This window comes from Lepisma saccharinum, chromosome 7, assembly GCF_977018435.1.
Source record: "Lepisma saccharinum chromosome 7, izLepSacc3.1, whole genome shotgun sequence".
Classification (NCBI taxonomy): Eukaryota; Metazoa; Arthropoda; class Insecta; order Zygentoma; family Lepismatidae; genus Lepisma; species Lepisma saccharinum.
The window spans coordinates 93443273-93469641 of record NC_139235.1 but is presented as its reverse complement, the minus strand read 5'-3'; the positions used below and the strand labels follow the sequence as shown (position 1 = coordinate 93469641).

The following is a 26369-nucleotide window of genomic DNA, read 5'->3' as shown; positions in this document are numbered from 1 at the left end:
TTAAATAAATAAATAAATAAATAATAAAAAAAAAAAGTCAATGAAGACGAAATTCCCTGACATTTCCCTGACTTTTTTTGACACCTCAAATTCCCTGACTTTTTCCGGTTTTCCAGGTCTGTCGCCACCCTGACATTAGTAGCATGTGCTATGTGGTGTCCGATATGAGGTCGCTACTCCAATGTGATCTATTTGTTACAGCGAGTAGATGGCCGATTTCGCAAAGCCACTTAACACCTTCCAGGACTACACCCAGAATGCCTCCACTTCCTGCCACACCTGCTTTAGGAGGGAAAACGGTGAAGCAAAAGCTGAGTCACCACAAACAAATTAATTCTCTCAAGACCATCGACTGCATATAGGCTTTTGGAGGACTTCAAATTAACACCGGCTGGGTGGGTGGGCTATTGCCAATGTCAACCATCTGATAGATAAATTCAACAAAGGTAAAAAAACAGCGTAAGTGAAAACCCAAGCAAGGTCAGGGCTGATAGAGAAATAGCACGGTATTCCATAGACCCGAGTTCGAGTCCTGGTCAAGGTAGCATTTTTCGCTGAAATTTCTATGTAGCACGTCACCACGTGTCTGGTAGATTGGTGTTCAGGCAAACCTTTGGGATGTGCCTTTTCTTTCACGTCATCATCATTCGACAACGCTGTAACCATAGGGATCACAACCTACTCTTAACTTGGGTCTATCTTTGGTTGTGAACACCAGATATGTGTAAGATGAGATTTCATATCGGCAGCATCAATGAGCTCGGTTGAGCTTTGGCTGTGTTCGGAAACGAAATAGCTACACTTTGTTTAAACATGCACGATTTCCTTAGTCATTCTTTACCTTATGCTCTATATGTAGGATACGATCACAATTTGTTTCGTAATTGCAGTCATAGTACTTAAAGCTACCCCTTCCGATGGAAAATTGAATGATTTTCATAGGCTAAAACCACGTTACTACTTTCATTAAATGAGGCACTCACAGGAGATGTACTACGTACATTTTTCAGCTAAAAATGAAGGCTCGACCAGGAGTCGAACCCGGGTCTCTGGCATACCGTGCCATTTCTCTACCTCTGAGCTACCGAGCCGACCTGGCTTCGCCTGATTTTTCGCTCCCGCTGTTTTACCTGTGATGAATCGTCTCTTATAGTCTTAATGCTACTGCAACGGGATTTTCTTGACCTAAAAAATATTTGATTCTATTCGACAGTTTTGTTATATCGTGGCTCGGTAGCTCAGTGGCATAGCAATGGCACGGTATGCCAGAGACCCGGGTTCGAGTTCTGGTCGAGCCTGCATTTTTCGCTGAAAAATCTACGTGACTACTTTGTTTGAACTCAATTTTGCAGCGTAATTTCACTAATATGGTCCACTGACCAATCACGCCGCCTAGTTCAAAAGGGGGGGGGGGGTCACGCCGGAAATTACAACAGCTCTGATATAATACAGCATCCAGGCAAACAGCATTTGGCTGAAAGGGGAGGGGGGACCTGTAGTTCGGATACTTTCCAAGGACACAGCACGAGCCTTGTGGCGATACCGAATATGCACGAACCGATCCAGATTAGAACGTCAGCTCATAAAAATTGGCCAGCGTATTTAGCTTCTGGGAGAAAGCGAATTGCAAGACCAATTACTGCAGAATACTTCCACGCGTGGGAGTTAATGTGGTGCTTCCTCTTAACCCTTCAGGCATTGCCTGGGAAACACGATCCTCGTGCTCGCTGCACTAAAAAAAAAAATAGTTTCTAGCCGTGATTCAAATCGCAGTTTTCCGCCCCAACGACCGCCTTGTAGCATATGCGTGTGTGTGTGTGTGTGTGTGTGTGGGTGGGTGAAACTCAGGAGCTTTTGTAATCACACATGAGGATGATGACTCGGCGATGGCAACGAACGAGCATGGGAAGAAAAGCCTAACCAGCTCAATTAGTTAGGAGTAATTAGTGGAGTGACGACAATGATGTGCGAGGATAAAGTGCATTACACTTAAACCAAGACGCGATTTCGACTGATATGATTTATTTTAGCCTTTTGCTGTGGCGGAAAATGCGAACTGTTAAAGTCAGGCTGGAACTGCGTTAACAGCACCAGATCCGTAATCGTATCTATTTTTTTTTCCTTATTTTACGATGCTTCTCTCCCTCTGTAGGCCGAAATGTCACACCAGGGAGGGACAGATGGGGTGAACTGCAGCAAATAAAAAAACTGAATCAATAAATGTTCTAACCAAATTTGTAAGGTATTTAGGGGTATAGGGTCAAGTGCCCATATTCCGGATAGGTTCCTAATTTCGGATAACAACAAATTTCCACCTTAGAACAGCAGCGCCGAAGTGCAGATAGTGCGAACTAACACGCTACTTCGTCCCAAAGTTTCACCTTTGTGCGTGACCTTGAGCAATATTTCTTTAGTGTGTGGCTGATATTTCTGACTTTTCCAGAGTTTTAATGTAATATTTCACCATCCAAACTTAAGGCCTACAACTGGAAGGTTAGTATTTACTCACTTCTGTCTAAATTTTATATAATCTTGAGAGATTCAGCAAACATTATTACGTAGTTTCAGTCACATTATTTCAGAGGGGGAACGCACAGAATCGTCATATTGAATATGCAACTGGGTTTCCTAATTTCGGATGCTACACGGGTACCTAATTTCGACTATCCGAAATACCCTTTCCAAATACTCATTAGTAACCCTATCCGACATTAGGCAACCTTTTTTGTCCGACTAAAAATATGCATACAATTCTTTGTTTCATAAAATATACCAAGTATTCCTTATAAATGTTAATGTAAGTTTCAGAAACATTAATAAATATATGTTCAATGTTTATCAACACATTTATAGCTTATTTTGTTTACATTTAGGTACTGAAAATCTAATTTGAAATCAAGTATCCGAAATATGGGCACTTGACCCTATTAAATGCTTCCCCAATTACTTTTTTCTGACGCTGTCATTGATTGGCTAACCGCTTTGATGAATGATGAGTGCGCTCGCTAAAGAAAAACTCAGGAAACCAGGAACATTCCGTGGCGAGTGTCAACCACTCTAGGCGGTGGGTTCGTAATCGCGATATATTCTGAAGAAAACTTGTAGTAGTTTTAGTAGACTAGTCAATAGACTATCACAGAACCAATCTCCACAGGATTTGACTTTGGACGGCCTTCAGGGTAAAGACTTTTGGACGCAGTTCTTCGCAGAGGAGCTTGTTTCTTCGCCAAACACACTATTTGACAACCTGTTTACTATTCAAGCGGAAAAATAGGTCGTCCAGCCACTCCGAGAATAATGCAGGAAAAAGGTGAGTTGCATAACGAAATGACGTCTGAGAAAACTTCATTCTCCCTTAACGTGCGCTTCACGTTTAGAATTCGCGAAGCAAGACCGGTGGCAGAAAGAGCTGGCAGATTGCTTGTCACCTCCGCACTTTTCTTCTCCAACGGGAGTAACTTTGAGAACATGCTCAATACATTTCTTAGTTCATGTTCTTCGTGTAAGAATATCCTGTTCTTTGCACCGCACCTTACTTCCATATACAAAACACGCTATACTGTTTGTTTGAATTGTATAAAATGGAACCCGAACCATTGTTCAATGTGCCTCAACCGGGTAACGAACAAAACACGCTATATTAAAATGTAAAAATAATATGATAAGAATTAAAATTATTAACATGTAAAAACTGGCATGGCAGATACCAATAGTTAGTAACAAGGAATCGACGGTCATCTAGTTAGGAGGCTGTCTTTGAAATTTTGTTTCAAGCCCACTTTATGAACAGAAAGACTAATCGGGACTGGACCTACCGTTTAAAGAGGAATCCGAACCACTATGTGCCTCTACCGGGTATCGAACCCAGGACACCTTGAGGAGGCAAAGTCAATACTAAGTTGAGGACTCGCTCATACAATTCTCTCGCAATCATTTCTTTTGCCAAGTGTTGTACGCAATTGTAAATACTGTAATATCGTGGAAGTATTAAGAAACTAGGACTCCCTTGAGTCCTGGCGAGTCCTCTGTCCCACAGAAAACATTAAGGCAAATGCATCGACAATTGTAATGCACTATACTGTACTGCTCGCATTTTCAGCTGGCGGCTGGGAAACAACGAATCGGCTTTCAGTTGAATTCTCTTCGACTGACATCGGGCATTTTCGTGTCACGAACCATCGATTGTTAATGGCGGGACGAAACAAATAAGCGTCGGATACACGGCATGTTGACAAACATACTGTAAAACGGAGGGGGGAGGTTGATCAGCGCCGTTACTGGATAAAAGTTGTACAATAGTACACAAAGCACGGAAAATTAGTACACGAAACACCTAAACATCGTACAAACAAGCTAATAAAAACACTGACCAAAACAGATGTGCGCTTCGAAACGTTGCATCGGGAGAGCGATGCTATCCCTACAGCTTAACCTTCGCAACTGAGGTGGTTGTTGACATTGAGGCGCGCACACCCGAAAACGATTGGTGGACAGATAAAGAGCTATGTAGGTCTGCCGCCAGATGGGTTGAGATCAGTATAAGTATAACAGTCATTCCACAGCTTGATGAAAGTTTTTCAGCTTAGGCGATTGATTCCTTCGGAACTTCCAATACCTCAAATAGTCCCATTATAATCCGCAAAGTTGTAGATAAACATCACGTTGTATTTTTAATCAATTAAGATTTGCTCGCTAAAGAGGGAGTGAATTTTCTGCTACGATGCTTTGAAATATACATTTACTGCGTACATGCACTTTAACCCTCTTGAAAACTACAGTAAACTTTGAAACCACAGGTCACGTGATTTTCAACAAATCGTAATCTAAACTAATTGTGTGTATAGCGGTATTTCTATGCAACTTATGATTAATTCAATTCATAAAATGCAAGATTTATTTGCACTGCCGTCCTTATAAGGTTAATACACTGTCAGTTTCCCTGGGAACTTTCTCCTATCACTGTTGATGTTCGCAAACGAGTCTCAGGTCTCGTTTTCAGCTGATGAACGGTATCATTTGGTCTGTTATGAAACCTTTCAAGAGTACCGCAATGACCACACAAGTGACAAACAATTTGGATTATACAGCGTTATTCAAAAAGAATGGTACAAAAGTAAGGTTAATTTATTTTTAAGTGAAAAGAGATACAAGAGCAATTCTGGTGGGAAAGAAAGGAAGGTTGTAAATTTATAGTATATGGCTGTAGTTGACGTAAAATCCGCTAGAGGCGCTACTTGTTGTTGATAGCTAAAATGGCAACAACGAAGGTAGAAGAAGAATATTGCGTAATGGAATTTGCACGAACAGGGGCAGTTGTTACAGGTCAGACACACTTTCGTGCGAAATTCAAGAAACGACCACCACATAGACACTGCATTACACGCTGGGTGCAGAAGTTTGAAGCAACTGAATGTCTGTGCAGTAGAAAAATTCCCGGTCGACCAGGAACGTCGAGGGAGACAGTGGATAGGATTCGTGCTGCTTTTCAAACGAGCCCCAGATAATCGACAAACCAAGCAAGTAAAGAACTTAATGTAACACAATCCACTGTATGGCGTATTTAAGAAAGCGTCTATGCTTTAAACCATACAAATTGCAACTCGCCGAGGATATGTTGGAACGCGTCTGGCAAGAAATGGATTATCGTTTTGACATCTGCCGTGTTACCCAGGGTGCTCATATCCAACATTTGTAATTGCCCAGGAAAATTTACAATCTTCCTTTCTTCTTTCCCACCAGAATTGCTTTTCTATCCCTTTTCACTTAAAAATAAATTAACTTTACTTTCGTACCATTCTTTTTGAATAACCCTGTATTTCCCACATAGTAATAGTAAAAATGTATGCAATTAAGTAACATCAATTTATAGCCAGAGGGAGAGTAGGGCCCCACACATTCTTGATTTCGGACATACTGGAGGTGAAAATTTGATATTAAAATCCACTTCTCGCTTATAGTTAGGCAACACCTTGTAGGTAAGCTAGTACTTCAGGATTTACGTAGGTGTCCAATTATTATTGCCGGTGATCGTACAGTCACGGACACTTTTGGCTTGTACCGATATCATTGACTTTCAATAGAATTACAACCCAGCATGTCCGTGACTGTACAGGTAGGTTACCAAAAGTGTTACCATAATAATGTTTAGTTTTGGATGTAGACAATTCATGCAGAATGCCTCGTTTACTTCCTTCATCAAACCACAACAGGAAATCATCCATAAGATTTTCAGATCCACCTGCGCTTCTCCGATAACCTTTTCTAAGGTAAAATATTTATATAGAAGCAATTACTCAGTCTGAACAAAAACCACCATGACACAGATCTGCAATCTGTGGCTGGGAAATTCGTGATCCCCCCCCCCCCCCCCATAAGCCCTTCCCTTTCTCGATAAGCGATGACTATAATCGAAGAAGCCACAACCGCTAGGCAGTCGGTAAAGCATGGTTTTCAAAACGTCTCTGCCTTCATTGTGTGGTTAATGCGCCTCTGACCCAAAACATCCACCGTTACAAGGATATCAGAAGTACGATGAATACAGGTATTTCAGAAAATATATGCGGTTACTGTTGTTTCTTTGCGAGTTTAAAGATACCATCATCTAATTTGAGATGTTGATAGAGATTTTTCTGCTTAGATTCGTACGTTTCAGTCGAAGTCGAGGTTATTTTCTCACGGACATTTTTTTCTAAATTTTACCTTTCCTTTCCTGTTAGATTTCTTTCTAACAGGAAAAAAAAATAGTTCTGAACTTTCACTGGGAGTATATTAATAAAGGACAACATTCGATTTTTATGAACTAGTGTTATTTCTGATGTTAGTTTTGGCAGCAGTTATTCTCCAAACTAAACTTTCGCAACCTGCTAAGCGACAGTGCCTCATCAGTAGAACCCGGATTTCTAGGCACTAAAAAATATTAATTAATGCACAACATTCTCTCACCCATTAACGGCTGCAATTTCATAATGCATGCAGATTGGTTGGATGCAGTAGTGTACGTATAATGATCGCAGTATCTTAATTGTATAATTTTTGCATTTCATTATGTTTTGTAATGTCAACAAAGTATAACACGGCCTTTGAACTTTAGTTTTCAACCCAAGACATTTGAAATTATTGTCATATTTTAGTTTAACATTTGTGGTATTACACAACGTGGAGTCATTTTGAGTTTTAAAGAGTTTTCCTTGGGCATGAAGTCCTCTTCATGCATAAACAGGCTAATCGGGACTGGACCTAGAGTTTAAAGTTGAAACAGAGCCATCACGTGCCTCCACCTGGTATCGAACCCGTGACCCCTTAGTCGGCGACGTTGCCACTACGCCATCGGGAAGGCCTGGAGTCATTTTGCTTTACGGTTTAGCTGAATAAGATTTCGCCGGCCTACTGCTTTTGAAAAAGGGGCCTTACCTCCCCCCCACAAAAGAGAGAATGCTAATCTTAATATAACCTAGCATCTATATACAGAATACAAACAATCCATTTTATCAACCTCGCCTTCTGCAGCGATATCACTTTTATTGTTCATTGGGGAAATAGGAGGGGGGGGGGGTCAAATGAGACAGGGTGTCGCGACTGCATCACAACAGAATTTGAAGAAAGAAAAAAAAAAAAGAAGTGATGCAACCTTTGAAAACACGAGTAGTTTAGCTTTATTGCCCAATGCTAAAAATTGGTGTCGGTATAAAAAGCGTTTACTCACAACTCCTCCCGCTGACGCTGAGACAACACCATTTTCATGATCCAATCTGTGAATGGCCGTGCCGGCGTCCCGTGGAAAGTGTCAGCGAGTGGCCGCTCGTTCGATCGGTTCGGATCGGGGGGATTTGTGCTGCACAAGGTGGATTTAGTGCGCCATCACCTGGAAAGACACAAGAAAAAATACATCAGCAACGTGAAAATTGATAACATTTGAAACACATGATGCAATTCAATCTATAACATGACACCCATTGAAGAAGGCACATTCTAGTCACATTTCGTGCAAATTTTATTACGGATATTATTACGTACCGAATTTGAAATATGCCCATCAATGTCTGACAGTCTAATAGGTTTTGCATACAGGTATTTCGAGCAGATATTTTACAACTCAGAAATGCCGGCTATTTGAAAACACCATTCAGAAAAAAACTGCATCTTTCCAATGTATGTAATCTTAAAGGTGCTGGCCGCCATAGTCAGCCAGACGTCTCAGGTTCGAACCCTAGTTAAAAGTATTGTAATTGTACCATAATCCATATAATCAGTTCATCTACTCTTATGGTCACATAGAAAAGCAACGTAAAACTGCCGAAATAGAAAAAGGGAAGGGATCTAAGGAGTGATCCTGAATTCGTCGTCGTTAAAGTTATGCAGAACAGTGTCAAATACAGAAAAAAGGGACCGCACGAAATTATTGGACCAGTCTATATTAAAAGAAGTGGAAAGGGGGACTACATGAAGTAAATAAAAATCGCTTATGATCCAAGCTGCAACATGATGGGCAAACTCCTAACATGGCTCTGATGCTAGCATGTGAAAATATACATACGAACGTACTTGATTCACAGTAACGACATATTATACTGAAAGTGCCACTCCGCGTCAAAGAAGGTAATCTCACGTTCCTTGTATTCGGTATGCAATTTCCTGCCACTGAAGTTAGCGGTGCGTGCTCAAAAGGGCAAGTAAGATCGCACTTGTCTTATGTTGATTAAGCCGTGTGAATGATGATGTCTTATGCGCATGCGATTAGCAGCAAAACCCACAAGTAATCATGGATAATTAGGAAAATGGTTTCTCGCATCGCACGCCCAGCGAGAGTAATACATGTATTTCATACCTGCATAAATCACGCAAATCAAGCATATTCTTGCATTAAAAATCTCTCTCACACACACATACCTGCACAAGTTACAATTTAAATATATGTATGTATGTGCGTGTGATTACACATACGATTCACATCCGTTGCATTTTCTATTTCCTTTGAGGCATGATGAGGTTTCCTTTATTCCTTCCTTTTAGGTGCAGAAATATGTAATCCAGCAGGCAAAGATGGGATAAATGTAGCCATTATTTACGTTACACGTACACAACTGAAATAGGCACTTGAATATTTACTGTGTTTGTGTTTTTATCAGGCCCGTAGCCAGGCAGGGGCCAGGAGGGCTCAGCCCCCCCCACAGGGTTGCCAGCCCCCCTAACACTGCCGCCAGCCTCCTTGACATTAGGTAAAACTATTTTGTAATCTAATTTGTTTGAGGTGAAATGTAGACAGCAGATATTATTTTGTTCACAAGTTCGCGAGGGATAAATTCACAGAAGATGAACAGCAGCTATTAGATTTGTTCATCTTGTTTGTGACCAGAAATCTAAGTACCGGTAAATGTTTAGAAGATTCTCTAGACTTTAGAAAGTTATTTCATAGGGGAGCTTATTTATCTGTACCTTCCCTGCTCTGTTGCAGCCTCTCGTTTCACAAATATCTGTGACTTTAACGTCATCATCCACATTCCTTCCACAGCTGTGTCAAAGACCAACAGATCCATAGTTTTGGAGACAAAGAGGAGTTTCAATGCTTCGGCCGGTGTTCGGTAGGCACTATGATTGAAGATAATATTGTACATTTCTACTTGTATGATTTAAATACCTATATCATCAAAAATAGTGGGCCTCCCCGATGGCGCAGCGATAGCCTCGTCGCCTTGTAATCAAAGGGTCCCAGGTTCGATACCCGATGGAGACACATGGCACAGTGGTTTGGATCCCACTTTAAACTGTAGGTCCAGTCCCAATTAGCCTTACTGTGCATAAAGTGGACTTAAAACACCAAATCAATCAATCAATCATCAAAAATAGTATAGTATGTGTATTAAGCGATGGTGTGAATAGCAGTCAATTAACACTTCAATAAATGTTTTACAAGATATAGAAAAAACTAGTATTTGCATGATATTTCTAAATTTTATGTTTTATAATAACAATTTATAATAATAATGTTTTATAATAATCAATTCTGGCTACGGGCCTGGTTTTTATTTGACGATCCAGCTTGGCAAATATGTTTTCACTAAATTTTGTTCGGGATTGAACCGTGTACGTACCGAATGGTAAAAAAAGGTCCCTCTCAATCAGTTAAGATAAGGTTCTATCATTTACGCAGTGAAGTTTTAACTTCATAGTATTTCTGCCTAAAATCACAAATTCAGAAATTCTCAAAATATAGCAATTGACTCCGAAAGCTTTACTCTGTAATTTTCTCCTAAACTGCACAAGCAAAAGCAACTAAATGCAAGTTCTTGACGAATAACGCCAACTAGCAACTCGTGAAGTCACATTTGCGGATATCATAGATGAATCTAAGTAAATTGCAACTGGTATCACTTCATCATCTCTTTGGCATCACCGAAGAAAGAACGTACTTGGGCCATAAGGAACTTGCAACCTTCAATTCACACTGACACGCCTAATACTTTGTACTACCTACACGTCAGGTCCCGGGCTCATCTTAAGAGCTTGGCAACTGGAACAGAGTTTATGGGGAACATAAAACTGTTCCTGTAGCAGTTCACCTGCGCCTATTGGGCGATATGAGAAAGCCGACTCATGCATGAAAGAATACAACGCTCCAGCTGGATGTGAATGCTAATGAACCACGCTTGCAACTTTATCTCTGCGGGGGTGTCACGGGAAGCAATGATTCCAACCCACTGCAATATATATGCTACATCACTTTCCCCCCTCAACTGTTACGCACAAAAGGAATTCAAAGTGTATTGTCTATCCAAGATGTATTTTGTCTATTCTAGGCCCGCATTAAAAGAAAGCATTTTTCTTGCCACATTTTTTTATCATTTCTGCTACGATTAGGATGGATAAAATCATGATTTTTATTTCAAAAATATTTTTCTTGATTTTTAATTTAAATCTGATTTTTTATATTATTTAAAAAAAACCACGCTTAAAATTGCTTGCATTGTTTTTGGCACCATGCACATACACAGATGTGAATTTTATAGAAAGGCTTTTTCTAGTAAACGGCCCTGTAAAATATTTGAACAGTTTGATTAAAGCAAATAAAAATATACGTAAACATACATTTTTTTCTGATACTGTAACTACTATGGAAATGTTTGTTGTGTGTGTTAATGAAACTAATAATAATTTCAGTAACTTTTCTTTCAGTGAAAATAAACATTCTGTATGTACTACATAATTGTAACTTAAAATATTAACTTAAAAACTTTTAGTCTTTGTAGGTGAATTAGAGATTTTTTTAGTGATACTTTCAAAAAAATATCAGCTGCCATGTTTATTTACAGTTTAATGATATTGGCACTATTTATGGTTTAACATGATTAGTATTTTGTATATTTTTCTACACAAAATGTTTGCTATTTTTGTCCATACAATTATTGAATTTTAAATGAAGAGAAATCCTGCTTTTGTATGAGCTTCACACCATCAGCACATATATTTTATTTTATTTATTTTCCTATGTTAGAACCTAATAATCACCATTAAATGATTACGAGATTAATGCAGTTTCATCAAAAGTGTTTCTGATATCTACAAAATCCTTGTACATTATTCTAAAATTATTAATTTAGAGTGATTTAAATCAATCCACCCTGGCTACAGTCTTAGCATTTTCCGTAGCATAACCAATCAGAAGCGAACTGTTAGGTCACGAGTGCAGATGTAATGGCGACCGAGTGAGATATAAAGAATCACTTCACATTTTTAAAAGCAGATAACCATTCAACCGAGAGGAATAACGTTTCCTATACAACGATATTAGCTACAAATAAATGGCGCTGCTTAAATACATACTGTACAACGTTTACTGTACACGCATGGAAGAATATTTTAGTTGTTTCAATTGTAAACACCGTGCACTAAGCATAGATTGTGTAACTTGACGTGCCTTTCGTGCTATATACGTATATTATGCATTCAAATCGTAAAAGCTAACCGAAATGTCGTAAAGTACTATCTGCTGTAAGATTTTTAGAAGCATGTATGCTAGCAAAAATGTTAAAAAGGAAATGCTTCCATCTACAGCGGGCCTTACGCACAAAAAGAATACAAATGATACTGCCTATCCAAGATGCATTTTGTCCCTTCAACTCTCGGTGTTACACCTGCCGCAAAATGACTTCGGACCTCATAACAAAAGCACAAAAACATTTTTATCACAGGCCGGAGGCTATGTCCCGAATCATTGGCTTGTTGATAAAAGCAAGACACTTGGTAGGATTAATTGTTCTATCATTAAATATATTTTCGGTCGAGTAGCCAGCCAATCGATATCTGCGCTCCGACGGCCGCCATCTTGAAAATAATCCGCCATATTTGATATTTTTGGATTTGATAATATCTCGGGAACGGTGTCTCCTATCAACGTCCGTGTTTTCTCAGAAATGTTCCAAATAGTGTAAATTTTCATAATAAATCTATTTCTGAAAAATAAGAAATAGAAGTTTTCCAGAAAGTCTTAATTAATAATTCTCGAACAAAACAATGGCATTTTCTATTTTGTAAGATTACTCAGTGTTTGTTAGAAGTCTTTAGACGAACTGAACCTGTATTCTTTCTAGATTTATAAATTTACCTTAAATAACATTTTACGATAAATACAATTTACAAACACGTCCATATAATTTTTGAAAAAAGAATCATTGTTAAGACTTTCAACTTGCAGTTATTCTCATAAAATGTTTTGTAGTTTTTCTGAAACGCTTCTATTTCTTATTTTTCAAAAATAGATTTATTGATATATTATGAAAGTTTACACTATTGGGAACATTTCTGAGAAAACCGGACGTTGATAGGAGACACCGTTCCCGAGATATGATATTATCAAATAAAAAAAGATATCAAATATGGCGGATTATTTTCAAGATGGAGCGCAGATATCGATTGGCTACTCGACTGAAAATATATTTAATGATAGAACAATTAATCCTACCAAGTGTCTTGCTTTTATCAACAAGTCAATGATTTCGGACTTATCCTCCGGCCTGTGATAAAGATGTAATTTTTTGTGCTTTTGTTATGAGGTCCGAAGTCATTTTGCGGCGGGTGTAAGTGCAACACAGAGAAACAAATTACGAAACTGCTAAAATTTGGGAGAAGATGCCCGAGAAGTAGACTCGAGCTCAGAACCTGCTACCCGTACCTTACTTTCAGTCGTTGCTACAACGTGTTTGCTGAAATCCAACTTTGCAAATATGACGTTTCATGAGCAGTTAAGAGTTAATTGAAGAAGTGTAAAAGTATCCATGCTTGTAGTGATAAAAAATGATCATACTGATTGTATAAATTCGAAATCAGTCTTTTAATTTCACTTTGTCTTCACGAATGAAATTTACCCAACTTAGTTCTCAAATTCATGTCGTAAACCCACTTTCTTTTAAGTTTACACATGGAAAGTAACAAAAAAAATCAACTTCAGAATCATCATTCCTCTTCCAGAGCACTTTATCCGCTAACATCTCGGACAGAATTGACAAATTTCGTACAAAACGTAACATAAACATGTAGCGCTCTGTGTGGCCACAGTCTTACACTGGATTAGAACCGGCGATCCATATGCTCGAAGCATGATGTTAGTGCAGGCATTTTATGAAAATCGGGGGAGGGGGGATCAAGGAATGTGTACAAGTAGGATTACCAATTACTCGAAAAATAAAGGAACCCATTTTTTACATTTTCATGGACATTATCCATATCAATAAATGTTAAAAAAAATCGAATTTCATGTTAACAAATAAAAGTTTTTAGGAAAGTGAAATTTATTTAAACATTTTTACCTTGGTTGTAGTTTTAAAATGAAGTGCTTGTATTTTGCATTGCTTTCCTACCTCTATACGCTATTTTCGAAGATGGAAAAATTACGAAATGGTGGCGCAACGCCTGCCGTGTGTGTGTGTTATATATCATTAGAGTGGCGACGAACATGTCTTTCAACCCATCGACTGTTGCCCACATTTACAGCAAGGCGTACCCAAAATTTCTTAAGGTGGTATGGTTTTCACTCTATCTTCATCATTACACACTTCCTTTTTGGCACTTAGGACTTGGAAAGCAAAAATATGAACCACATGAGAGCACACATTCACATTTTAACACACATTCCCGTTTTTGCTATGGTTATACACAAAAATTATATATTCTGACAACCTTATCATTTTTGATATATTTCTTAGTTATACTTATATGTGTAAAATTCTAATTAGGTCTGAATATCAAAACTAATAATAATTCATCTTTAAGATATTTTCCAGAAAATTAAATAGAAATCGCTTGATCAAAAGTAATAACAACAATCAGATTGCATCAGACATTTAAATTTGAAATGTGGAAGTATTAGCAAAACATCACGAAAAAATTTTAATTGATCCATTTTGTTTTATATCTTGAAAACAAAAATGCACAGCCTATTATCGCTCCATATTTATGTAGTCACAAGCAAAACTACGTATTTGGAGTTCATCTTAGAAACTCCTTAGCAAGCAGTTTAAGTTGCCCCCAGCGACCCTTAATTGAACGACCACAAGTTCAAAATACAGCATTTCATTTCGTCCATGCAGGCCACTTTTCCTTCCGACAGTACGTTGAAACTGCATCAATATGCTCGTTCTGAGCTGGGAACAATGACAAGTCACACAGGGTCGGCGTCCTTCGCCTCGAAGCATGCACTTCACGAGAGAACAAAAATTCACGCTCGGATGCCGACAGCTGCTCATTTTCCAAGTTATTCGTCGCAGCATGTTTCAACGACAGTGAAACGTTCACAATTTTCGGCGAGATTTTCCTTTTTAAAAAAAAAACTCAACAGCAAGGTCCCAGACACATCTATTTTTCAGTAAGTTCGAAAAGAATGCGGAGAATGTCAGGCATGTTGACTTTACCTTGATTCTGCCACGGATCATGAAAGAAAACTTAACACTCTCTCTCAACACAGCCCTTGGCGAGTTTTACCGGGCTTCATAATCAGCCTACAACTCTGCCTATTTACAAATCTCTTTCACACCCAGGGCCTCAATCTTTAGTATCCTCAAGAAAACAAAAACATTCAGCAACTCACGAATTAATTATAGACCCGTATACGCCATGCATTGCTTGAGTGGAAATTAGTCAAAGGGTCAAAATTATTCACATAAAAAAACTAATTTATAGAAATACACGCTAGCCATTAGAAGTTAGAAAGAAGGCTGTATTAACATTGTAGACATGTTCTATGAATTTAAAAATCTTTAATTTCTTGTCAATTTTCCAAGAATCTAGACGTCGCCTTCGCCAACGGAATAAGGTAGACATTAGGTCCATTGATAAAGTAGATGGAAAATCAAAACCACATACGGTATTTTTATAATACCCTTATACTCTTAATCAGGGAGTCTACCAAAGTAAGAAATCTAAAATTCTTGGGCTTTATATATGTATCCCTTAGTACGCCGCACGGTCTGACGAAAGTAAGCCCAGTGTCGCAGAGGCTTTGAGCGGGAAATTTGAATTCGTATACATAATGGAGAAAAATCGTAATAACTCTGGCACTATGGGACCAATCTACTTGGGATAACTTTTGTTTTGCAGGCAATACATCGGTGCATGCAACCATGTAAAATTTCGATGCCCCAACCACGGGGGGGTTACGAGCGGGGGCTGCATCCCCCCAATTTCAATGAAAAAAAATAAAAATGTGGAGTTTGCCCCCTCTTCTCCAGCTACTTTGGGGAGAAAACCGGAACTTTTGCTTTTTTTTCAAAGAATGGACCTTCCGCAACAGAATGAAACTTGATTCATGTTCGTGGGTGCAATACAATTTGAATAATAAGGCAAAACGTAAAACTCTAGCGAATTTTAGCCAATTTGCATATTATTCATAAAATTGTTATAACTGACACTATGGGACCAATCTACTTCGGATAACTTTTGTTTTGCAGGCAGAACATCAGTGCATGCAACCATGTAAAATTTGGATGCCCCAACCGCGGGGGGCTTACGGGCGGGGGCTGCATCCCCCGAATTTCAATGAAAAAATCATAAAAATATGGAGTTTGCCCCCTCTTCTCCAGCTATTTTGGGGAGAAAACAGAAACTTTTGCTTTTTTTTTTCAAAGAATGGACCTTCCGCAACAGAATGAAACTTGATTCATGTTCGTGGGTGCAATACAATTTGAATAATAAGGCAAAACGTAATACTCTAGCGAATTTTAGCCAATTTGCATATTATTCATAAAATTGTTATAACTGACACTATGGGACCAATCTACTTCGGATAACTTTTGTTTTGCAGGCAGAACATCAGTGCATGCAACCATGTAAAATTTGGATGCCCCAACCGCGGGGGGTTACGGGCGGGGGCTGCATCCCCCGAATTTCAATGAAAAAATCATAAAAATTTGGAGTTTGCCCCCTCTTCTCCAGCTACTTTGGGGAGAAAACCCGAACTTTTGCTTTTTTCGTTCGCACTTGCATCTTGTGTAGCTACTGTGAATCTATTTATCCCTTTTGACTCGGCTCTTTGTGGAAATATGTCCGGAAGGAAACGTTTGAGCGTTAGGGAAATCGATGAGCTGTTATATGATACGAAGTGTTTATGGTGAGGCCTTTGTTAGTCCTAACAGAGGAGGGAGGGAGCCTTTGCAATCCTTTCTTTTGTCTATACTTCTGGATAGACGCACGCTTTAGACTCATGCTTTTGGCCTCTGGCTATCGTCAAGCTTCATTGCATTTCTAACATAGAGGCGACAGAAAGCTGACACTGCCAAACCTCATCCAATCCCCTCTCTCCTTGCCCTACCCCCCACCCCCGCCACTACTTCAGCTCGATCACCAGGTCTAAACACAAAGAAGAATGTGTGCCTTATCAGTACTAAATCACAGCGTTGGAAGCTTGGAGGAAAACAGCATCGTAAATACCAAGCATTTATTGTGTCTGCCAACTGAAGAGCGAACACGTGTTTGGGTGAGCCCAAACACGTGACATATTCCGAGAAAGGAGGGGGTGGGGAGATTTGGAATTTTCGAAACACGATTGCAAAACATATTCCCGAACGAACTGTCAGTGTTTCAACCTCAATATACAAATATAAGTGTGGCAAACCCTCGATAATTGTATCTAAAGCTGTTTGTAACATATGTACAAGGGACATACTTTTTTTGTAACATATGTGTTACGGCGGCGAACTAAGGGATATATATATATATATATATATATATATATATATATATATATATATATATATATATCCCTTTTTCGTTTTTCTTAACCTTTATTTATTCGACCCCTACTTTGGAAAAATTGAAAATTAGCAATTAAGAAAATAAATATTTATTTAATGAAAAAACGCCTACCTGAAGGCCAGTTATAATGAAAACTGAAGCTGTATTTGACAGACTGGCGACTCTGGCGTCTGGACTCTGAGTCAGTATAATATTCTGTGGAGCTAGTTCCTATATATTTGTGATTGTCCCTTCATCTATCTTATCACCATTCATCCCCATCTTCGCGATTATCCAAAGGGGCAGAAAAGTAAAGTAAAATAAACTAAATCAGTCATTGTGATAGCAAAAATTCTTGACCACAAGTATAATGTATTCATTTTTAATTCCTTTTCCTTTCTTTTATACTTTATTTGTAAACATGTAAGCAGATGGTTAAGTGGAATAAAAGGCATTAACTAAAGCTGTAACTTTGCCATGTATACAAAGCCGATATAAATAAATTAAAAATGTATTAGACCTTTTATTGACTTCTTAAGACACCCTGCTAATAATGCTTAATATAGCGGTAACGCTTGCTACACTAAAATCAAACTGAATTCTTTAAAAATGTATTCAACAGGGCAGGTAAAAAAAAACACAGGACGCCAATATAAAAAGTGGTCTGGAAAAACACAATTCCTCTCCCAGTGCGGAACACGTGAGGGGGCAGTCATCAACTTCTTTGCAAGAGTTCAAAAGGCTCGATTCCATCCAATATCCCGACACCCACCTGGCGATTTCTCAAGACCATGCCTGCCTGACCTGAGTGTTAAAGAGAACCCAATCGATAAGACGTGGTTTCCTACTGCATCACCGGGAGAAGAATCCGCAGTCAATGCGAAACGACTTCTTGGGATGCTGTAGACGGCGGTCGACAACCCACAACACGCCATCAAGATTATCACCGACACGGCCAGAAAGACACTCCTGCAGTCTTGCGATATCAGTGAACGCATTTCTATTTTTAAACCGAATAGGTTATGCGATACAGGTGCTCAATGAGAGGATGCAGACAACATTTCGAGTTGAACCCCGCTTACCGAGTAACTGCCTAATCATTTTTATTGATTTTTTTAAAAAAGATGCTTAAAATTACTTGTATTGTTTTTGGCACCATATATAGATACAGTTTTTATAGCAAAACTTTTTCTGGTAAACAGTAATGTAAAATATTTGAATAGTTTGATTAAAGCAAATAATAAATTATTATATTTTTCTATTTCTGATACTGTAGCCTATATATGAACTTACTATGGATGGAAATGTTTGTTGGGTGTATTAATGAAACCATATTTTTCAGTAACTTTTCTTCCAATAGACAACCATAAAGTTATGAAATAGCGAAAGATCACCGAAACTATTGAAACAAGTGGGCCTGCAATGTCGTTTCCATGTGGCTGAACTAGGGGAGGGGATTGTGAAGCATACAAGCAAAGAAAATATAGCACACTACCAGCAACATTAACACATTATGCAACTGTTCATCACCCCAGTACCCTTCACGCAATTATGCAATTAGCTTATGTGGTCATTAAGAAAGTCTTGATGCCGTCGGGACATTCATGCAAATAAGTTTATTTGCGAACCGGAATCCGCAAAACGCTACGACGGGATTGCCAAGATGTGGACGATGGAAACAGTTATAGTGCTTCTGTTGCCGCATGCACCAATTACGTAGTGGCATTAAATTAATTTGGCACGTGGTTCATTCCAAACTGTGATGATCAGACGAAATCAATTCGTCAATAAAACTCTTGCTAATTTTGGAGGTTGAGAAAAACATAGATAGGCCTATAATCAGAAATGAAGACCTAAGAAAGATGATATAGGTAGAAAAGCTACTACGGAAATATGAAAACGCTGAATAAAGGAATATTACTCATAAAAAATTAAACTGGGCTTATACCAAGAGACAAAAAAAGTGGTGAATACATTCAGACCAAGAAGGATATGATTGATTGAATTGGGTTGGGTTATCTTACGTCGCTTTCGGCCACGTTTTGCTAATCGCGACGACAGGAATGAAAGGTGAGTATATACAGTGGATGAAGGAAGACGCACACATGGACGACACAATACCTACAAAGGATTACCCTGGCACCAGGTCCAGACGCCAGAGCCTCGTTTGTCTGCAAAATGCAGTCCAGGATGTACCACATGGAAGAGGGGTTGACATTTGGGCGTGTTCAGAAAAGATCATCCCTTACACCCTAAGAAGCTGGAAACAAGGAAGGACAATTGAGAGGCTTCCTGTAAGGGAAATTATACGCCAATAAAGCAGGCTGCGTATGATCCGAGGATCCAAAATAGGACGGAAAATACTGTAATCTAATCTGGAGCCGCAGATATTGGCGGAGGATCTACACAGGGTTGTTAAAGGTCCAGGACCGGAACCTTTTCTCTCGCACAATTTAAATTCGGTCCAAGTTGAGTTTTGCTTAATTGAAAAAGATTCCTGGACAGAATTTTAATTGATCCGGGAAAAAAGGTTCCTGGATCGTATTTAAATTCATCCTGAAAAAAGGTTCCTAGATTGAATTGAAATACTTTATACATACAAAGGTTCTTTACGGCCTAGAACCTATTTACACTTCGTGATTTTTCTCTTCCTGACTAACTAACTCTCAACTCTAACTCTCTAGCCTTTTTAAACCCGAAGGTTCATGGCTGCAGCAACACAGGCCTTCCATCTGTCCCTATCTTGAGCAAGATCTATATACTCTTTTCCATCCCTACCGATTTCCCTTAGGTCCATCTCGACGTTGTCCCTCCATCTTCGTCTTGGCCTTCCTACTGGTCTCTTACCATCAGGTTTCCCAATAATAATCCTGAAAACTCCTCTTTCCTCTCCCATTCGTGCCACATGGCCTGCCCACCTAAGTCTTCTTGATTTAATTATTCTAATAATGTCTTCCTGACGGGAATTGAATTTATTTACAATTCCTGGAAATAACCCTGGATTATTAAGAATCCAGAAATCCATACATTCTAATGGGTTCTACGTATTTGGTTCCGTAACAGGGCGGGAACCATTTTTCTCGCACAATTTAAATTCGACCCAAGTTGCGTTTTGTTTCGTTGAAAAAAGGTTTCTGGATCGTATTTAAATTGATCCGGAAAAAAAAAAGGTTTCTGGATCGTATTTAAATTGATCCGAAAAAAAAAAGGTTTCTGGACCGTAATTAAATTGATCCAGAAAAAAGGTTCCTGGACCGTATTTAAATTGATCTGGTAAAAAGGTTCTTTACGGTCCAGAAGACATTTATGCTTGCTGATTTTCTCTCCTGGACCGGAATTGAATTTATTTAAAATTCCTGGACCTTTAACAACCCTGGATCTACACTTACTCTATGTGATCAAAAGTATCCGGACACACCGCGAAACGTGTGTTTATCATAGAGGGCGACACAGTACTGCCATCTACTGCGTAGAACACAGTCAGCGAACTCAGTAGTCTGCAGACAGTGTGAGACAGCAGTATGGGATGGTCTGAGGAACTCGCAGACTTTCTACGTGGTCAGTTGGTTGGGTGCCACTTGTGTAGGAAGTCTGTGTGTGAAATTTCCACCCTCCTATACATCCCTCTGTCCACTGTTTCCGATGTTATGGTGAAGGGATGTGTACAACCCAAAAGCGTGCAGGCCAACCTCCCATGTTGACCTCCAGAGACCATCGAGTGTTGAAGAGGGTCGTACAGCATTATCGTCAATCATCCATCGCCACCATCACACAGGAATTCCGAACTGCATCAGGATCTATTCCAAGCACCATTACTGTTTGGCGCAAGGTGCGGCAACTTGGTTTCCATGGCCGAGCAGCTGCCCATAAGTCAAACATCACACAGAAAATGCCAAACGCCGCCTCGTGTGGTGCTAGGAGCGAAGACCAGTTTGGGGATGACCATTGTGTCTTTCAACACGACCGAGCACTGTCCATACTGCAGGGCTTGTGGGGGAGTTGTTTGACGACAACAACGTCCCACTAATGGACTGGCGTGCGCAGAATCCTGATTTGAATCCCATAGAACATCTCTGGGATGTTTTGGAATTCCGACTTCGTGCTAGACCACACCGATCCACATCAATACCTCTTCTCATTTTGGCGCTCTGCGAGGAACGGGCTGCCATTCCTCAGAAAACCTTCCGGCACCTGATTGAAAGTATGCCTGTGAGAGTGAACGCTGTCATCAAGGCTAAGGGTGGGCCAATACTGTATTGACTGCCAGTGTTCCCGATGGAGGGTTGTCCAAACTTGTACTTTATTTTCAGGTGGGTGTCCGGATACTTCTGATCACATAGAGTACATGTTCGGAACTTGCGCGTTCTGATTCTAGCAGAGCCGAGAACTGCTACCGCTTTTAAGTCAGTGATAGAAAGCTAAACGTGACAGCACTGATACGTGAATGGCTGGCGGAAATTATGACTGCTCTACATGAGCAGTTCCTGAAGATAAAAATTGTACTATGGCCTCCGCTTTGGTACAACAATAAAAAGCCGTAGGTTGCACACACAGTTTTTCATTAGGACACTAAAACTGACAAAACAATGCTTAAGTATGGTTGAATTAGGAAAACTGAGTACATTACCGGGACAGGGTAGACACTCTAGGACCATGATAAAATTCAAGTATAATTCCCGGTTTTCAAGGTGAACTTTCCAAAAATTCAAGGCTACAAGCAGATGTTTTCTCGGTTTCAACCTAAGTAATACCGCCTCTCAGTCCTCCCCCCACCCCACACATATATTAACAATATAAAGGGTCTGTGCGATTCCAATTTATCCAAAATTTTTAATTCAGTTAAACAGTGTGTGTGTGTGTACATAATACTTATTTTAAATTGCGGAGTTTACATTTGCCATTTCACATATTCACACTCGAAATACATTTACAAACACGTGTCATAAATGTTACAGGATATATTAATCTACGAATATTTGTTAATTGTATAAGAATTTCAAACTCAAATTTACCTAATCAACTTGAAGATATCTTATCTTGCAATAATCTTCCAGATTCTACATATTAACCATAAAAATAAAAACCCAATAAATCATTTTCTTAACCCACTACTATAATTGTCAGATAGATTGTTCTGCAAAGGACACTAACAAAGTAAACGGACTGAACGACTTCTATTTTATCCCTCCTAGCTTTCTTTCCCTTCTTCGATAAAAATAAAACCTAAACTGTGAAAACGTTGCATCAGGGCATTAATAAATATGTGTAAATTCAATGGGATTTGGATTAATTAAAGTTGCAATTTTTCACGTCTGAGAAAAATTCACGCAGAATTCCCGAAGCCAATAATCCACGAATAATTCCCGTAATTCAATGAATTCCCGGTAAGTAGCCACCCTGTAGGAAGTCTAAGTCACCTCAAGCCAGTATCTTTGGCTGAAATAGTTACAACATGCTACGACGCCAGAGGTCCTATACGGGTAAGACAGGGATGCGAGTTTGTCTCTTCGTGTATGTCGTCAGCTCACTTTTTCATCTTCGCGATTAACTTAGAAATGGAGAAAACCGACGTGAAATAACCAAATTAGAAACAACAATTTTAGTAATACGTCTTCTATGGTCCACTTTCTGTCCTACTTTTATCTCTGTTATGACACTCATCAGACCGCCCGATGAACGTATTGTTGAAACATCTTTAAACATGAAACACGCTTGAAACTGGCTAATTTTGCAACAGAGCAAACTAGAAGAGAGATACTCCAAACGCACTGCCGTAATTTGGGTGAAAGAAGTAACGTCTCTAACTGGAGGGGGCCAGTTTTAAACTTGCCTTCAATCAATTTTGACAGACCGTCACATTCTTCTATGAACTGGATGTAATTCGAACGGATGGAAGAAACAAGCAAACTATGCGATTCATGCATGATATAACCGTTGTACTCCCATCAAAACTCGAACACATGCATGTAAGGAACTAGCACAATAAAATAAAACGCAATCAATCTTCGAATGGTACATCATCTATGGGGGATTTATACGGTTCCCACTGGCATTTTGTCGCAAAACGTTGTAAGGTTCGAACTCTGGAGTATGAATAGATCTGGACAAAAGTTAAGAATTCCATAAGACTGTCTATATCCTGCACATTTTTTTTATTATTCCAAAACTGTTGTTTTTTTCTGTGTGTGGTTTGTGACTGGAGTCAATTGACAAGATTTTTGCCTTCAGTATGTCACATAATAATTCCCGAGAAATGTTAGTACTACGGCTGAGCCGATGCCGATGTATCGGTATCGGCTGGCCAGGGTGCGAAATAATTGAAAACTGGTTGGGGGGTGAGAAAGTTCTTCATCTACAAACCACCTCCCCCACAGACATGTGTAAATTATACGATACATATTTGTAATGTTATTAAAAGTAAAAATTAATTACTAGATTAAAAATATATTATATTATTATTATTTACATAAAGGAAATTAATTTGTTACTTTTATACATATCAGATATTGCAAAGTAGCTAATTAATTCGTTTAATAACTGCTTAAAGATGTTAATAAATTATGGAATAGTTCAAGTGGTTTTATTATGTGTAAGTTTTTTGTTTAGTTCGTGCTTTATGATTGATTGATTGATTGATTTGGTGCTTTTAAAGTCCACTTTATGCACAGTAAGGCTAATCGGGACTGGACCTACAGTTTAAAGTGGGATCCGAACCACTGTGTGGTGGTTTATGATAAATGAATTAGATTTCATAGTTATTCTTTCTTGTTTTACTTTTGTTGTGCGTATTGATGTAAATTTGTTAATTATCTCTTGAGAGAGAAAGCATTCAATACTCACAACTACACTAATTTGTGTGTGTTTTCGATATTATTCTTAATAAACTATATTTGAAATTAAAAGTAATTGCTTATCTTTTGTTTGTTATAACAAAAACTCTCCCCCCGGAAATTTTGAAGGCCAAGATTGTTGGTGGGGGGATATCCCCCCCTCCCCAGGATTTCACACCCTGCGGCCGATACTTTCCCGGCATTTTGGTCTTTCACGGGATCCGCAAAAATGCCAAGTCACTCTTTCGCGGAGTCTAATTATCCTGAAATTATGCAAAATTCGAAGTTTTTCTTCATTTTGCACGAAAAACTATACTTTGCGATTACATAACATCTATTTTCATATTCTGATGTAATTCATTAATATTCCAAAGCATATTTCTAGGTAATTTGATGTATATAACTGCAGAAGAATATTTACACATCAATATTAATCTATCTGCTCAGATCTAGTTATTACTAACAGTAGATTTCTGATGAGTGGTTGCAAATATACAAATTAGGTTTCTCGAGTGCTCGTAAGGTAACAGCGACATGAGAAGTAACAAAACATTAAGAAAAGTTTGCCCTATCGTGACACACACGATGTGAACGTTTGTCGGTATTGTACGCATGTATTCTCAAGCCATGAAGCGAAAATATTCACGCGCGTATGTAACACAAATGCGAATTCCTGAGGCGCCGAGAGCTCTACCGAACGCAATGTGTACAACAGTTAAGAGATATCTTCAGTCCGTTATCGCCGCTGTACATTCTGCAGATGTTGATAAATCACACACAGTATTTACGGCCGTGTGCACTACTTGTCACGCAATTCGGAGAACACGCCACGCCGGATTGGAGCAATTTCTCTATCTGATGAAATCTGAATGATAAAGGCATCCTTGAAAATGGCCTAAAGAGGAAATAAACAACAATATAAGGTAGGCAGATCATGTAGATTTGAAACCTGTGTATGCTGTAAATTCGCAAATGTTTCAACATGAAATTGAGATTGCTGTCTGTGGAATAGGAGGAAAAATCCGACAAGGAGAAAAAATTAGGAAATTATCTCTCTCTCAAAACAAGCAGTAATACAGGGTGATTCAAAAGTCCTTTAACGTCCCCTATAGAATGTAAAGGCATTAGGCTGGGTACAATTAATTGTACATGATAGAAACAGGTTAGGCCTAGGGGGAACCATATTGGTGTTTTCCAAGCGGACGTCTGGTTAAAGATACGTAGAAAAAACTTTCACCATTGCATTTCTCGTGAAATTCTAGCCTGATCTGATATATCACATCTACTTCCCATTTAAAAAAAAATAAATCAGATGAATTTAATAGGGTTCCCCCTAACCTGTTTCTATCATGACTATTTGCACCCAGCCTTCCTTGACATTTTATATGGAAACACATTATACATTCTGAATTATGTATTAATGTTTGCATTTGGTTATTTCTAACATCGCTTTTCTATCTCTGTAGAATAAATCGGATTTTAACAGGGATACACGTCTAATCCAGCATACGCTAACCTGTCAATTAGATCTTTTCTAAGTATCATACAAGGTGGACATGAACCAACGCCGGTACTTTCTGATATGGAGAATGGGCACCACGGTCACCTGACCTAAACCACATCGTGTAAGCCGTGAAAATCCAGGATCTTTACAGCAGCAGCTTGAAGGGAATTCAAGGAAACATGTTGAAGTGTGCTGAGACTGGTGAACAAGTGGAGCACGATTTGCATTAAAGAAATGCGTTGTTCATCAATTTCCTCATTGGTTCTAAACTTTAGTCACACCCTGTATATTCTGAACGCTTTTCTCCCTCAGTAGGATAATCACGTTATACAGTTAGAATTTCTAACATGTATACACGCCTAATGCAGCATAATCAAACAAATATCATTGCTTATTTTTCTCAAGGGCATCGTAACACCACCACCTCGAGAGAGAGAGCTCATATTTACTCAGCTCTAACGATCTCTCAGCAATTTCTTTCTCCTTTCCAAGTTTCCCGTCGTATCGATTTATAATATTAAGGATTGAATATTGTCTTGAAAGGTCAGGGCTCGAAGGTGATGCAAAAGTCAACTTTTTTCTAGCTATTATACGTGAATACCCCTTACTTTTTCCATATTCCATTATTTTATTCAGTTTTTCGTGTCTCCTGAAAACTTTTATAATTTGAAGCTGCCTGGTTCTTGCACCGGGATCTTCAATTACACTTAATTATTATATTTTCATACGTTTAAACAGCCAAACATCCGCGTGTAGACATTTGGACAAAAACTGTTGGCTCGATCAGGACTCTATCCTGAATCTCTGGCATATCGTGC

The 26369-nt window shown here is 38.9% G+C and overlaps 1 protein-coding gene across 1 annotated transcript in view; it reads right to left on the bottom strand.

Moving 5' to 3' along the window:
- Lis-1 (LisH and WD40 domain-containing Lis-1) overlaps positions 1–26369 on the bottom strand; it is a 129560-nt gene that overhangs the window by 62223 nt on the left and 40968 nt on the right. The window contains exon 2 of the mRNA XM_083125659.1: positions 7703–7861. Within this exon, the coding sequence (XP_082981785.1) occupies positions 7703–7740 (38 nt within the window). The 5' untranslated portion in view covers positions 7741–7861. The remainder of the gene's footprint in view (positions 1–7702; positions 7862–26369) is intronic.